Source organism: Brassica rapa, chromosome A09 (assembly GCF_000309985.2).
Source record: "Brassica rapa cultivar Chiifu-401-42 chromosome A09, CAAS_Brap_v3.01, whole genome shotgun sequence".
NCBI classification, from domain to species: domain Eukaryota; kingdom Viridiplantae; phylum Streptophyta; class Magnoliopsida; order Brassicales; family Brassicaceae; genus Brassica; species Brassica rapa.
Genome location: NC_024803.2, coordinates 26744809 through 26761328, shown reverse-complemented (window position 1 = coordinate 26761328; position 16520 = coordinate 26744809). Strand labels below are relative to the sequence as shown.

The following is a 16520-nucleotide window of genomic DNA, read 5'->3' as shown; positions in this document are numbered from 1 at the left end:
ATTGCAATAATACAGCTGAAGCTCATGCATTAATTATAACATTAACTGGGCTGAGTATGGCCTTACAGATGTATGTATAATAAGCCCAATTTACATATTTAAGCCATTCAGATTGAGTAAGAGACGTCGTCGTTTGGGGTGAGAGTAATTTCCAAAAAGTTAAACGAAGAAACGTTCAAGTTGTGACAGAGAATATCTCGGTCGTCTTTTTTGTTGTTGTTAATGTTGTTGTATCCGATCCGACGAGGCTCTTCTTCTTCGCCGATTAGATCCCCTTGGAGAACCCAGAGACTCTCTTGGAGAGTGCGAGATAGTTAATCGATGATGTTGCAGTCGCATTCGAGGTTTCTCCTTCAGACGCTCTTGACGCGTGCTCAGAAGTCAGTAATTTCATCCTCAATCCCCCATCTTACAAAATGTTCTGCTCCCCATTCTACTTTTATTTAATTTACAGTTAGACCCTTTTTGGATTCTTGGTCGATTGTTTGTTTCTATTGAAACATTTCTCCAACAACTCAACTGGGTTTTGTCGAATGGTAGAAAAGTTCAATACTTTCCTAATCATTTTTGATTAGGAGTTGTGGGTTTTGTAGAATGGCAGAAAAGTTTAGTACTTTCTTAAATGGTTAATCATTATTATTATTTTTTCTCAGTCTTGATAAAGCAGTGGAGCTAGATTATCAATGGATCGAATTCGATGATGTTCGTTACCATGTTCAGGTGAGTCTTTGAAAACAACAGCTAAGACTCATATGATGTTGTTAAGCATTCTGATGTTTTGTAAGTGTTAATTAGGTGACAATTAAGAATCCAAACATATTGTTGCTATCGGTTTCGTTACCAAACCCACCACCTGAAGCAATGTCCTTCGATGGACTTCCATTGGGAGCTATCGAAGCTATCAAAACCACTTACGGGACGGGGTTTCAGATCCTCGACCCTCCTAGAGATGGTTTTAGTCTTACCCTCAAGCTCAACTTCTCTAAAGTTCGTCCAGATGAAGGTTCAACGAGTCTCTTGTTTTCTTCTTTAACCTCATTGATTCTCTCTGCTTAAAACTTCTTCCTCTGTTTTCGCAGCGTTCAGAAACTCGTTATTAACGAAGCTAGCTTCCATTAGGGAAGTGGTGATGGGTGCGCCGTTAAAGATCATTTTGAAACATCTAGCTTCAAGGACGGTTGCCCCTGAGCTGGATAGGCTTGTAGCAATCATGCATAGACCTAACGAGACATTTTTCCTCGTGCCTCAGGTATATATATATAATTATAGACTTTCAAATTATAACCATTGTAGTAGATTAGATTCTTGTGATTAGTAGACTGTGCATCACAGGCTGATAAAGTCACAGTGGCTTTTCCTATGAGATTTAAAGATTCTGTAGACACAATTCTTGCGACTTCTTTCTTAAAGGTAACACAAAATTGAAAATGTTGCAACATAAGGTTTTTGATTTTTATGTGATTACTAAAAGAAAAGTTCATCTCGCCAATGATAATATAGCAATTTGTAGAGGCGAGGCGTGCGGCTTCGCTTAGTAGTGCTCCTTCTTGCTCTTGGTCTCCAACCGCACCCCAGGAACTGGAAGGAGCTCCTAAAGAAACACTATCTGCTAATGCCGGTTTTGTAACTTTTGGTATGTGAAACAAGTGTTCAGTTTTGTTTCAGTTTCTAACTTCTTAGTGTACCAAAACTGAAAGAAACTACTAACATTGAATATTGGATGTCTTCGTAGTCATAATGCCTCGGCATGTGGAGGGAGAAAAGCTTGATCGTACTGTATGGAATTTGTCAACCTTTCATGCTTATGTTAGTTACCACGTCAAGGTTAATCTTGCTTTCATTTTTACTACATAGACACTCTCTGTGTGATTATAAGCTTGTTAAAACGCTTTGGTTTCGTATCACAGTGCTCAGAGGGTTTTATGCACACCAGGATGCGGCGTCGCGTGGAGTCTATGATTCAGGTAGATCACCGTAACCGTTTTGTGTCTTGTCTTTTTTCTTCGAGTACTTAAAAGGGTTTCAGTTTGCTGTATAGCTTCATGTTGCTTTGTAATTGCTAAACCTTGTGTTTGTCTCCGTCTCAGGCTCTAGATCAAGCTAAGCCATTGGAGAAAACAAGATCCATGAACAACAAGTCATTTAAACGGCTAGTAAGTTTCTAAAAACTGACTTTAAGAGTATTTTCTTTTTCTTTCCTCAAAAATTTGTCTTTGAGCTTTATTTCTTCTTCTCTCACAGGGACTCAACGATGCCAACCACACCACTTCCAACTAGTTCAATCTCTCACGAAGCAATTTTGTAAAACCTTGCGAGTAGCTGTTAAAGACATGTTTTTCTTACCACTGAATTCAATCTCTATGATATAAGTACTTATTTTTTTTATCTTTTTTTTCAGAATGGTTCTTTAGTATAATTCTTTAAGATATTTTTGATCAAATGTATGATTCCTAAACTGTAACAAATTCGCATAGGAGCAAATCATAGAGGATCTTCTAGGTTTTGTAATAATCATTGTGGTTCCACAAAAGCTTGTTCGTTTATGTTCTTTATGCAAGAACAAGAAAAATATTCTGATCGAATCTTTTTATTGGTTTTGACTTTGAGATTCTCAGAAAATCAAACAAAAAAAGCTTTGAATTATCATTTTTACATGGATATATCAAATTGATTGGATATATGATTCAATTCCTCTGGATTTTGATTAGTCTAGTAGCGAAAAGAAAAAAAAGATTCTAAAGGTGTATTGAATCAAAAGATTCATTATGGGAAAAGCAAGGGAAGAACTTGGTAAAGCCTCTCCAGCCATATATGATACATCCTTTGCCTTTTTGGATGCGTAACTTTTAAAAAGATTTAGTGCAAGAACTCTGTGAACACATTTGAGCCTTGTTACTACGTCCACTTGAAAAACAAAACATAAAATCAATTTTATAAAGACAATTATTTTAATCTTCATTTTTGTGAAAGAAGAGATCTGACGGCGAAAAATCCTACCCCGTAACCTAGTTGCCGTGCGTCACAAGACTTCGGTCGCTGGCGCCATGGCGACTCTTTGTTCCGTCGAGGGCACATATCTCCCTCAGTCTCCTCCTAAGATCTACATAGAAAACCAAACCTCACCCAAAAAAATCCTTTACGTACTCCGGAGTCGTCTCATACCAAGGAGAACCGATTATCCATTACTGTGGTGGATCTACATGACGGTGTTGCAGTTGTAGACCTCCCTGAGGATCTTACTGTTGACTCCAAGCCTCTATAGTCATCATACATCGTGGGTCACTTCATAGATGACGTGCCACCACATATAGGTAAAGTTCATGCGACTGTTAACCATTTGTGGTCTTCAAAGGAGAAGTCTGCAAAGATCGACACTCAGTTCATTGCCCCGAAAACAGTTCTGTTTCGGATTGAAGATCAGCATATGAAAACTAGGGTTCTGCAGCGCCACTTCTGGCACATTGCAGACATCCCACTGGTGGTTCAGGAATGGACTCCAGATGCAGAAGCATCCAAACCGGACCTTATGGGGTGATCTCAAGGGAGTTCCAGGACACCGCTTCTCTCATAAAGGTATAACATTCTTTGGTGACACAATAGGTAGGACCACAAAGCTCCATCCTGATACAGTTCAATGCACTCGACTAGATGTCGCTCGCATCCTAGTGGTTATAAACTTGGAGGAACCATTACCGGAACCCATTTTGATTAGAGGTACTGATCATACCATACAAGTAAGCTACCCCTGGCTTCTTCCTCGGTGCCTAATATGTCACCTGGAGCCATGTGGAGAAAGAGCGTGGTAAAAAGGAAGCTAATAACAACAAAACTACACATACAGTGAAAAATGGAAAACAAAAGAAAGATAAGTATGTTGTTACTGAGAAAGGACAACCTGAAGTAACTGTTGTAGAAGACTGTGCGATGAAGGGTGTAGAATAGTGTGGGAATTGACGCTTCACATGATAAGCACGATAAGACTTTGAACAATGATGATCCTAAACCTGCTCTAGAGAACAGGGAGATGGTTCCAGGAGCAAACGAGTGGCAAGATGTAGGGATAGCTGATATCACTCAAATTAACCTAAGAAGTTAATTACTCTCTCAAATAAGAGGTTCAATTATAGTATTTAGGGATCAAATCCACAGAGACCCTAGGATTATACAGTAGATTCATAGTCTTCAAAATAAAGCTAGATTAATAGGTTTTTAAACAGTAAATAAATTAGTGAGCAAGGCAGTTGCTCGATTGGTTTGATTTGAGGTTGTTAACAGTTGGGAAATTAGCTAGATTCAGGTATATTTTCAGGTATGATAAATAAATAATTTAATATGGGGTTTTAGGGGTTTATTGATATTAATTTTTCTCGAAATCAAACTTAGGTATAACCAATTAGATTATCTAATCTGGATCTCGGATTTCAACTTTCGTATGTTAATCACGAGAAAGTGTCAATCGATGATTCGTAAAGAATATATGTCGATACACCTTTCAAAATATCGATCGACAGAACTGTCGTTGCGTCAATCAATGCTTCTTTCCGAAAGCTTTACGAGCGGATTTTATTAGTGTTCTCTAACTTACTAGACCAAATTTTGTGTGTATCTAGTCAGTTAGATCATACTAGTTTAGTTTCAGGTAAAAGGCCAAGTTCTCACTTGTACCAATTAGTCCTAAGATTCATGGTTTATCAACCCTAAGCTTAATAGTAAGAACAACTAGATGAAGAACTAAATAAATCAACCTAACAACAATTTAAAGCAATACATATATCAACCTTATGAGGAACCTAAATCTAACAGTGAGATTACTCAGACATATTCATAAAAGACATGGTTATGATGGTCTGAATAATATTGCAATAGCTAAATAAACATAATAGAGTAAAGAAACAAAGGGAGTTCAAGATCATGCCTCTCTCAAGGTGTACAGATCTCTCTCTCCAATCCTAAGCTCTCTCTCTCTCTGGAATAGTATAAAACATTGCCGTCAACCATGGCTTAGAAACAATAAAATAAGGTTTTTAGTCGTGCATGGATATTCTGGTAATTTGTGGTAACTTTTGGGCTTAAATTAGTCACAAAATATAACAGGCCTCCATTCTGGAAACACCGTTGATCGATGCCAAGGCTTCACCGTCGATCGATTTTCCTTCATCCCCTCGACAGCTTCCTCTTTCGAGGCAGACTGACCACTCTTCACTAAAAAATGCATACCTTCTGATAAAGGATGCCGATTGACCTCAAACCAGTGGCATTTGAAAGCTAACTTAAACTTCTATCTTGTGTCAAAAGATGGGCTCCATCTAACGGTGAGAAGGTCTCCATCCGTAGCTAAATATCCGATGCGTCTGTGCAGCTTTGCACTCAAAAGGCTCTAAAAGACACCAAAATCAACACTTTTGTGGGTATCGGAATTTGCACTGTCGATTTACGTTTAAATAAGGAAAGATAGGAAAAATCTAATTTCTCAGAGGTCCCAGATATCTGCTAAACCACACGCCAAGCAATAAGAAAATGAAATAAATACGAGAAAAATAAGAAATCGAAAAGAGATCAAAATAAATCTTCCGAATTCGCATTTGAGCGTTACAACAAGGTAAGAGCCTGAGCTACGAGAGCTCTCGGGGAGATTCCTAGTTCTGAGACCCTAAGACTGCAAAACTTAATTGAGTCGCAACTCGAATAACAAAAACAGAAAGTTCCCTAAAATTGCTCTAAGTGCTAAGTTTGCTCTGAAAAAAGTTCACTCCTTGTGTCTCTCACCTAGGACTCCTTATATACTCCTCCAAGGTCAGTTTTAGCTTTTCTCTTCCTGCCCTTAAGCCGTCTTAAATAAAAAATAGAGATATTCCATTTTTTCCGATCTTCATGTTTATTCGCGGAAATTTAACATTTTTTCTGCGGAGACTTATCTTTATATTTGTTTTTATAAAATAAAAACATAAACTGCCATAGTATCTATGAGCTCATTTTTAAAGAATCGTAAGTGTTCTTATATTCGCGTTTTAGACCTCGTTGGGCCGTCTTTCGACATGAAACGTTTGTTGCAATTTTATTTTCGACAAAAACAAGTTCTCGCGGTTTTTATCGTAAAGTTTCAACGGTAACTTTGATCAGAATGATATGAGAAATGATATGGCTGCCGTACATGGGAGCTAGCATTGAGGAACAGACGAGAATGAATGGATTTGGATCGTACCCGTTAATCGATGTCTGGGACAGTTCGGTCGCTACGTAGCGACCTGATCCGTGCTGGATCAGTCGCTATGTAGCGACCTGATCCGCGCTGGATCGGTCGCTACGTAGCGACTGAACGAAAGGTTTGGTCGGTCGCTACATAGCGACTGACTCGTTCGCGGGTCGGTCACTACGTTGCGACCGACTCGTTCACGGTCCGGTCGCTACGTGGCGACCTTGTTTGGGTCCTTTCTTGATGTTTTATGAACGTGTTCTTGGATTATGGGTGTTTAGTTTCAATGAGTCAACCGAGATTAGTGCAAGATTTCACCGCAAAGTTCTTTGTAAAGTTATCTTTGCGAAGATTACTTTTCGTAAAAGCATTCATGCTGATTTTTACGGATATTTGGATGTTAACTTCGTCGTGTCCGTTTTTGACCCCAACATAACCCATAATATGGTGTCTGTCCCACGAGTGTGTAGTACTGCGGCTTCAACTCGAAATTCTCCCTCTGAATAGTTGGAGGATGAATAGCTGATCTATTGGTGTAGAACTGATCTGGACGGTTGTTGTCAGCCAACGTTCTGGGTTGAGCAGCCTCATCTACAGGTAAAGCAGTGCCTGTAGCATCAGTATCAGACTCAGGGATTGCAGCCCCCTGAGCATATATCCTCTGACCTGCTGCATTTTGCAGATGACCTTCCTGCTCATGCATGTCTCCTCTCTCATCGTATACAAGTATCAAGGTCGCAACAATGTCTCACGGCTCAGTATCGATCGACGTCTGAACTAAAGTATTAATCGACGTCGGATAGAAGATGTCGGTCGATAGAAGATGAGTGTCTTCGGTCGATGGTGGTGAGCGAGGGTCGGTTGACGAGACTGGTGTCTGGGTCGATGGTGGCTGACGAATATCGAGAGACGAACAAGTGTTGTTGTCGATCAATGAGGAACGTATTTCTTTGCGGATCAAACGCTCTAAGCTTGCAGGATCTGATTAGAATAGCAGTTGAGTTTCCTTGTTGCTTCTCGTACTGTTGGGCATGTACCTGAAGCCAAGAAAAAAACAATTTTGTGTCAGAAAGTGGTTTTAAACTTAACATGATTAAATCTATAAGGCGATCAAAGCTCCCCGGCAAAGGTACCAAATTTGATATGACTCAAATTACCTAAGGAGTGAATTACTCTCTCAAATAAGAGGTTCAATTGTAGTAATTAGGGATCCAATCCACAAGGAGCTAGGAAACCTAATAAATCTAATCAGATTTCTTAAGCTAGTCTGCTTTAATGATTTAAATGTAAAGTTGCAAGTTTATGAGCAAGTAATTGCTCGATTGATTGATATGGGGTTTTGGTGCTTAAAAGGAAATAGCTAGACTTAGGGTTATTATTCAGGAAATCAGGATTATAATCATACAAATGCCTAATAAGTTGTAAGCATGATACTATAGAGCTCGACACTTAATAACAAACCCTTAGGCTTTTGCTTTCTAGGTTTGTCTATTGACCAGTGTCGATCGATTATTCTATAGGAATATCGATCGGTATACCTGTTTAAATGTCGACCGATTATTCGATAGGAATATCGATCGACGCGCTTGATCAAGCATTAATGCACATATTGAATATGCTCACTAGGGTTACTAGATCAGCTCTCGCTTATTCTAGCAAGTCTTAGCTTAGTTAGTATGGATTCAGGTTGAGATGAAAGCTATCGCTTATATCTAACAATCTTACGGCAAGTTCTAGGTAGTTAATATAAAAACATGCATTAATGATAATCCTAATGATGAATATCACAACTTAGCAATCTATAGTTGATGCTAATCTTTCATAACCTATTTAAACTCTAAAATCTAACACGAGAACTATTCAGACATGGCTAAGCAATTCATAACAACAATAAGGTATAAAAACTGCATAGATAAATAGATAATGGAGTTCCAATCACAAATCTCTTTGGATCTTCTCTCCAATCTACTAAAAATCCTGGAAAACCTTTGTTGTGAAAATAGTAAAACAAGAAAAGCACATTTTGTCTATAACATGTTGGCAAAGCTTATATAATTAGATTAAAACTTGTCAGGGGTAATCTTGTAAATTTGTGAAGACTTGGGCTCTGAGTCAGCTGTGACCAAACGAGCTTTTTGCGCGCTTTGCTGTCGATCGATGTCAAGTTGTAAACATCAATCGATTATTCCTCTTCAATATCGACCGATGGTCGACCTCGATGGTCATCTCGGGTGCTTACTCCAAATATCTCCAAAATACTCTAAAATCATCATTTTCCTCCAAATCATTCATGATCCTATAAATATTCTAAATAGAATATATAATATAGTATTTAGTAGTTAAAACATTTATGAACCATGGGTAAAAGTGGGTCAAATCCTTGTTTTATCACTAAAAAATTTCTTTGGCTCTTTAGCACCATTATGAGCCTGTGTTCAGATGATCAAGACCCATCAATATTAAAAATTTCTTTTTGGTATTTCTGATATTAGTATTGTATGTCTAGCCATTTTGATGTACAAACTGTGACTTATTTTTTGGTCAAGTACAAAGTGTGAGTTTTAAAACATACATCTTTAAGCTTGTTTACAAGTAGGATTATTAAGAACTTATTTATTTTCTTTTACCAAACTTAGAAATTGATATTTATCGGAGCTTATTCGATATTTTATTTTCTATGATATCTTCTGGAAATTGTATTTTTATATTGTGCTTTGTTTCGCATGTATTATGACAAATGTTTTGGCTTATTATAATTTTTTTATTTTGTGTCATTTCATTTTTTTATGAAATTTAAAATATTTGAAATAATGAAGTATAGTTTATTTGAAAAGGTATATTAGAATAATTTGTTATTTTATTTTAGTTTTTTATTAAATTATATTTTTCTTGTTATGGGAACCAATGTTCTAAAACATTGGTATATGCAATGATTAGTCATCCGTTTAAATGGTAAATCAATTATAGGTTGCGATTTCTTTTAATTCAATTTATGCAATTTAAATCAGTTTAAATAATTATATATCGGTTAAAATTGATCTAAATCAATATAAATTTGTCTAAATCTATTAAATCAAGTAATAACATTACTGCATATCCATAATTTTGTTTACATTTTTATTAATATTTAAATTTACAATTATGAAAATAATTTTATAATTAAATTCACCAAATAATATCTAATATATATAAATGTTAAATTTAAAAAGTAAGGCCTTGCCTAAGCGGAATAAATTGCTGAATAAATATCTTAATCGATAGTTTTTTACAAAGCAATGATTTACTGTTTAATGATTTATTGAACATTGTTAATAACACTCTTTAATTCTATTGGTTCTAATTTATATTTTATAATTTGATTTAAGGCAACAGCCAAGTGTTTGTTTGGTTATGGAGACACAAATTATTAAAAAAAACTAATGTGCTATTTAATGGCATATTTGGATATTAATGTGGGAAAAAGAGAGAGAACAAATGATATGAAATATAGACTCCTAGAAGTTGACAAAAAAGAAGCTCATAGAGCATAGTCTGCACACAGGGATAAGTTAATATAAATTGATAAAAAACAACAAAAATTAAATGAAAACATTGAAAACAACTAAATCAAAATTGAATGAAAAGTTGAAAACAGTCAGAAGCAAAAATGTTATGTACTTTGTTTCTAATTCCAAGTTCCAAAATTCATTGTACATTTCCATAATGTTTACAAACTCCACTTGTCACATTTACTCTTTCAATATCCACATTCAAGGTGATAATATGTACAAAAAAGTATTACAATTAGTTTTATATTTAAGATACACATGAATTATCCAGTAATATAATCAGTTGACTGAAATCTCATTTGATATCTTTAAAAATCTAGTCTCTGTTTACAGTTTATGTATTGTTTAGATTTTAAGTACTTTAGATATTTAGTAGAACATCAAATATATTTTTAGAAATCATATATATAAATACATAACCGATTGTATAGTGGATAGGTCGGAAGATCAGTTTTTAGACATGAAGTGTGTACGTGAACTACCAAAGCTTTGTGTTATATATACTGAATAACAAAACTAAATCAAACAATGGTTCATTTTAGAAAAACATCAACATTCATGTATAAAAATCATATAAGGAAAAGAAATAAAAAAAATATTATTACATGAAAAATATGAAAAATATTGAAAAGTAAATTATCAAATCCGTTAAATACCAACAAATGACGTCAAAACAGTTCAAATCCTCAAGATTCTCGGTATGAATAGTACCTTCTAAGTCTATTAAACATTTTTAAAGGATCCGATTTTGTGATATGAGTAAATTCTAAAGACGAGATATTAAGTAAAAAAATTTTGTAGTCTAAACTTAGATGATTATTCTGTAACATCTAAAAATTTAAAAAGAAATATTTTTCCGTTATATATAATCTGCATGCTATACAATAGCATTTAGTTTTCCTAGACCATCGATGCCACTCAATCTCTACACTCTATTTCTGAAAGTAGGGTCTGAAAGGATATATTTTGATAAGATTGTTATAAATGGATGTAGATAAATGTGCAGCTTTTAATTTTAGCTTTCCGGTCTATTTGAATCTTAATTTTGTAAGTTCCAAGTCCAATATTTGAATCTTAATTTTGTAAGTTACATTCACAACTAAATTTGAATCTTATTTTCCATTTATTTTTCTTATTAAACTATATAAATATTTTTTAGGAATATAGTTCTTTGGAAATGTTCAACAAATAATTAAGGTACATGTTGATAAAAATATTTTAATTATTTACAACCAGTCTCCAGATAAGATCTGGTAAATCATAGTCGATCCAACAGGAAAAGAAAAACAAAATTTATTTTGAACCAATTGCAGCAATATATTTGTAGATCCGAAAACCAGCATTTTAAATATTCCATATGTTTTTTTGATATGAAAAAGAATTAATCAAAATCTAAAAACCATACAAATTAAACCGCAACTGAATACCCTATCTTCCCGTGTACATATAAATTTTAAATCGAACTTATAAACAAGTATATCCACCAAAATATGACCAAACAATAATCATCTCAAAAAACATCGCAGATCCACCAACGTGACAAAAAAAAAAACGAAACCAAAAACAAAACAAAAAACAATTTAATTATTTTTATGTAAAACCCTAATCGCAAGCTCCATCGTTGTCGCCCCTATCTTTTCAAGATCCATACAATATAAGTCTCAATCAATTTTATAGATCATGTTATTTAAACTGAAAACATAAAACTTAAATCAATTCCTTTCAGCAAAACTAACCAAAAACCAATTAATTGTGATAACTTACACTAGAGATCAAATCTAAAACTATATTGTTACCTAGACAAAATCTATCATAAACCTTCATATATTGAATTCTCCATCACTATCCAGTGCGGATCCAACATTTTTAGATGTTCTAAGAAATATTGTAATAACATGCTTTTATAGTTTTTATCTAAATCATATATAAATTTATCATATAAAGTACATTAAAACTTTATAAAATCAATTCAATTACAATAATAACTGGTAAAGATAAGCATATGAAATATATTTTATAACAATGTTAATCAATGATATAATAATATTTTTACTATAATCAATCATAATTTCAATAAACCATTTTAATACGAAAATTCCCATTAAAATAATTATAAGTTAACAATGCAAGTACTTGATATATTTATTAATTAAATTTTTTATAAACAGTACTAAAGATTCTTACAAATAGTATTAATATAAAAAAATACAAAATCTATATACATATAAAATACTTCAATTTTTTAAATACGAAAAATGAAAATATTCCCTCTCAAATTATATGTCATAAGCAATCGTTTGGGTGGCTGTTTTCTGAGCCAACTTCATGCTGTCACTTTTTTGAATTTTTTTTTTAAAAAATAAACTGATTTCAATTTTAGTTTCTTCATAAAAATTAAATATTCTTTGATGATATGGCTAATGACATTAAATATTATTGGCATAATTATTTCTTACTTTGATGTAATTGCACAAATTATATGTTCAATTTTTTTTTGGATAGTATAAAACTAATAACGTATGTTTTCAGGTATTTTGATATTTAGTTTAAGAAATATATCCATTATATGAATAATACAAACTCTTATAGTGAAGCAATTAGTTGTATTATAGGTTGCACATGTAGATGAGCTAATACAAATTGATATAATAAATAATAAAAACTGAATGAAAAGATTAAAATTGGTTAAAATAGAAAGTTAATTGACATAAAGAGAAATATTGCACAGTGTGATGAATTTATAAAAATTGGTAAAATAAGCAATAAATTTGAGTGAAACATATATTGAAATTGGTGAAAAAGAGAAATAAAGAAAATAATTTTTAAAAGAGTCAGAATCAAAAACGTTATGTGCTTTGTTTCTGTCTCCAAAGTCACTCAACATTCATTTTACTTTCCCATATTTTTTTGCTAACTCCAGTTGTCATATCTACATTTTTTATATCTGCAAATAAAATAATTGTATGTACAAAAATTACTAGTTTTATATCCTCTCTATTAAAAAAAAGTATCATTTTTATCTACTATTTAGAAATTTACTAGGACCATTTCATTAATTACATAATATGACATAATAATTACTAGGAATATTAATAATAAATTGATTTAAACTATAGATTTGAATTTTATTTTCAGTTATAAAAAAATCTGGTGAGAAAAATCTAACAAAATCCGACTAAAATTTTTAAATAATTTTTATTTAATATTACATTAATTAATTTCATAATTAAGTAATATAATGCTTTCATTTAAATAAATTATCATCTACCACTAAAATGTGATCAAATTTATTTATCATGTCAGATTTTTTTTATACAAATGAAGTTATTAACATATGTTAAAAATTTATTTCTACAGCTATATATTTTCAAAAATCAGATGTTGAAGAATATTTTTTATTTGATTATTTTAAATTATGAAAACGCGAAAACGTAATAAAAAGGTAAAATTTATAAAACAAACCCCTATATTAATAAAGTAATAAGAAACCTAAACAATAAAACTAAAAAATTATAAAATACATAACACTAAGATATAAATTCTATATTTATATTTATATAATAATATCAAAATTAATTATTTATAAAATAAAATTATACCCGCACGATGTGCGCGATAAACTCTAGTTTAAAATATAATAACTCTCTAATAACAAATATTTTAATAGATATATTCAATTGGTTGAAACCTATTTTAATATCTTTAAAATCTTATCTGCCTTATGATATATATCTATTATATTGTTTAGACTCTTAATACTTTATATATTTTAGTAAACCATCATATACTTTTCTGAAGTCAGATATTATATATAATCGATAATATAATGTCAATATCAGTTTATTTTCTTAGAAGATGACATATTTGATTTTTTATTTTTTTCGGGTAAAAACCAAAAATTAATATTAATTGTTTATTTTCATGTTATGAATTTTAGATAATCGTCATATCGAACCAATAATTTCATATTATAATTTTTAAACATATAATAGTTTAAGAAAAAGAAAAGAAAATTATTAAGACAAATTATTTCACTACAATTTGGTCGGTAGTGAAAAAAGCATTAAGAAAAAATATTTCTAGCTTTAAAAAAAATTAGATACTTAAGTTGTGGTGAATACTTAGTTATAAGGTGCTCACATTAAGGTGCACATGTACGTGTATGTAAAAAGTATATAAAAATAATTGACAAATATATAAATATATAAATATATTGTTAATTAATATTAAATGACATTTTTGTTTAAAATAATACATGAAAGATAAAATTAAAATTAATTTAAAATAAAAAAGGCCTTGACTTTACTCATTTTTTCATATAAATAAAATAAAATCGTATCCGTAAATAGGAGTGGCCACAGATCGAATATCTGGTCATTTGGAAGCGTTTGTGTCGATTCGATCTTTAGCACTTAAATATTCGGTGACTAGGATATCCGAAATGTTTTCGAATTTTAAAGTATATCCGATTTGATACGTATATAAAATAATTTTTTAAAAATAATTGAAAATTAATAATAAAATTTTATTTAAAAAATAAAAAATTATTTAACTTTTTAAATTCTAGTACCTAATATAATAAATGTAATTCATAAAAATATTGTAAAACTGATTATAAGTATAATATATATAACATATATATAATTCTTTACATATATGTATATATATGCATATAAAAAATCGAATTAGATATTTGTTCCTAAAAATATAGGTATTTGTGATTTGCTTTTTTTTTTGGATATTGTATTTTAGTATTTGATTTGTTTCGTAGAGTTACGGATATCCATATTTTTTTGTTCAAATCAAAACGGATAACGAATCAAATTAAAATTTATGAATATTTTGCTCAACTTTATCCGCAAACAATAAAAATAATATATATATATATATATAATAATATATATATGTTATATATATATATATATATATATATATATATATATATATTTGATTCTTTATCTATTTTTATTCGAACCGAAAAATCCAGAGTTTTATTGAAACCATGTATGTGAGTTTTATATATATATATTTTTTAAATCGCAAAGTAAATAATGTGAACACATTTATAAATATAATGTCAACGAGTTACCATACTTGTTATCAAATCATTGTAAGACTGTCACGTATCTATTATAGTGTGAATGCATTTATTACGATGTTTTTTTTTAATATATAATGGATAGTTTGCAAGTTATATAATAGCATTTAATTTTCCTAGATCATCGCCACACAATCTATACTCTATTTATGAAAGTAGGCTTGGAAGGTAATATACATTGATAAAATTGTTATAAATAGATGCAGATAAACTTACAGCTTTAAATAAGACCAACATAAAATTAAAACTAATACAAAATACCAAAGCTAAATTGTGGACAAAAATTGAGACGCTACATAATTGATAAATGGGCCTTATGCCTGGCCAAACTTTGCGACATAATTGGAAAGAATAGAGACACTACAGATATGCTTTCCGGATTTCAACATCATTCATGTTCCACAAGCGTGCAATCAGATTTCAGACTTTTTAGCTAAAACTAGAGATGGCAAAATGGAAGCTTGCCCGCGGGCCTGGCCCATAAAGATCCAATGCGGGGCGGGATTGGGCTCAGATTTTACTGCCCGTTTGTTAGCGGGCCTCGCGGGTTATGCCCGCAATGGCATTGGGACAAAGCGGGTTGGGCCGAAGCGGGATGCGGGACAATTGGATGGCCCGCTTGAATTTTCTCATTTCAGCTCTTTGGTAATATCGACAAGAGCTTAGAGCAAACCGGAGATGATGATGGCGATTCTCATTTCCTCCAACCGGTGACCTAAACTCATTTACTTCAGTTGTGCCTCTTCCAGTTCGCTTTCAATCAAGGAATCATCTTTTCTCTTCAAGCTTTGCAATGTTGACCAGAACTCGTTCACTTTCTTTGTAACTCATCGTAGGGAAAAATTGTTTTTTTTTTTGAAGTGAGTGGAGACATGAAATTGTACACAAAACTTGTTTTTATTGTTATTTTTCTGGAAACTTAATCATCATTCTCGAATGTGAATTGTCTAAACATTCCTTTTATATACACAAAACTTGAATTTACTTAGTGATGCGAAGACTAATTTTTTTAACTTGTATAGATATATATATATCAACAAGATTGTAGTAAGACAAGTTGATGTTTCTAGAGAACACCAATGGGTACAGTGTCTTATGCTACAAACGAGAGTCGAGACAATATTTGTAACTTAATGGATTTGATCAACCTGATAACTTATTGATGTCTCTTTTTCTTGCTGGTTCACAGGATTGGTCAAGCTTTGAAGATATGGGTCCGCGGGCCGACCAGCATACCCGCTGCTATAGTGTGGGTCGGGATTGGTCATAGGGTTCATGGCCCGTGTCCCGTAGCGGTACGACCTTCAATAACCCAACTGAAAATGGTACCACAGCGGGGCGGGACAAATGGGTTGCGGGTGAGCCCAATTGCCATCTCTAGCTAAAACTGCCAGATCACATCAAGTTTGATTAATAGAATGATCTTTTGAGGTCAAAAAAAAACTTACAGCTTTAAATAAGACCAACATAAAATTAAAACTAATACAAAATACCAAAACTAAATCGTGGACAAAATGAAAATGAATCTAAACAAAAAAAAATCAAAATCTTTATCTGATAAGAGAAGTCAAATATCTGAATGAATACTATAAAATATATTCAAACTTGAACGATTATTTCAGAAAATCTGAAAATTGAAACAAAAAAATGATCTCAAAATCGGAACTAATATCTGAAATAA

At 32.2% G+C, this 16520-nt stretch overlaps 1 protein-coding gene across 1 annotated transcript; it reads left to right on the top strand.

The window, feature by feature from the left end:
* The first annotated feature begins 120 nt into the window (after nt 1–120).
* On the top strand, nt 121–2586 carry LOC103840293 (actin-related protein 2/3 complex subunit 2A). Its single transcript, XM_009116788.3, has 10 exons — nt 121–380; nt 654–720; nt 796–1003; nt 1080–1249; nt 1333–1410; nt 1501–1633; nt 1733–1824; nt 1908–1964; nt 2088–2153; nt 2242–2586. The coding sequence occupies exons 1-10, from the start codon at nt 322–324 to the stop codon at nt 2275–2277; spliced, it is 966 nt and encodes a 321-aa protein (XP_009115036.1). The 5' UTR covers nt 121–321; the 3' UTR covers nt 2278–2586.
* The last annotated feature ends 13934 nt before the right edge of the window (nt 2587–16520 follow it).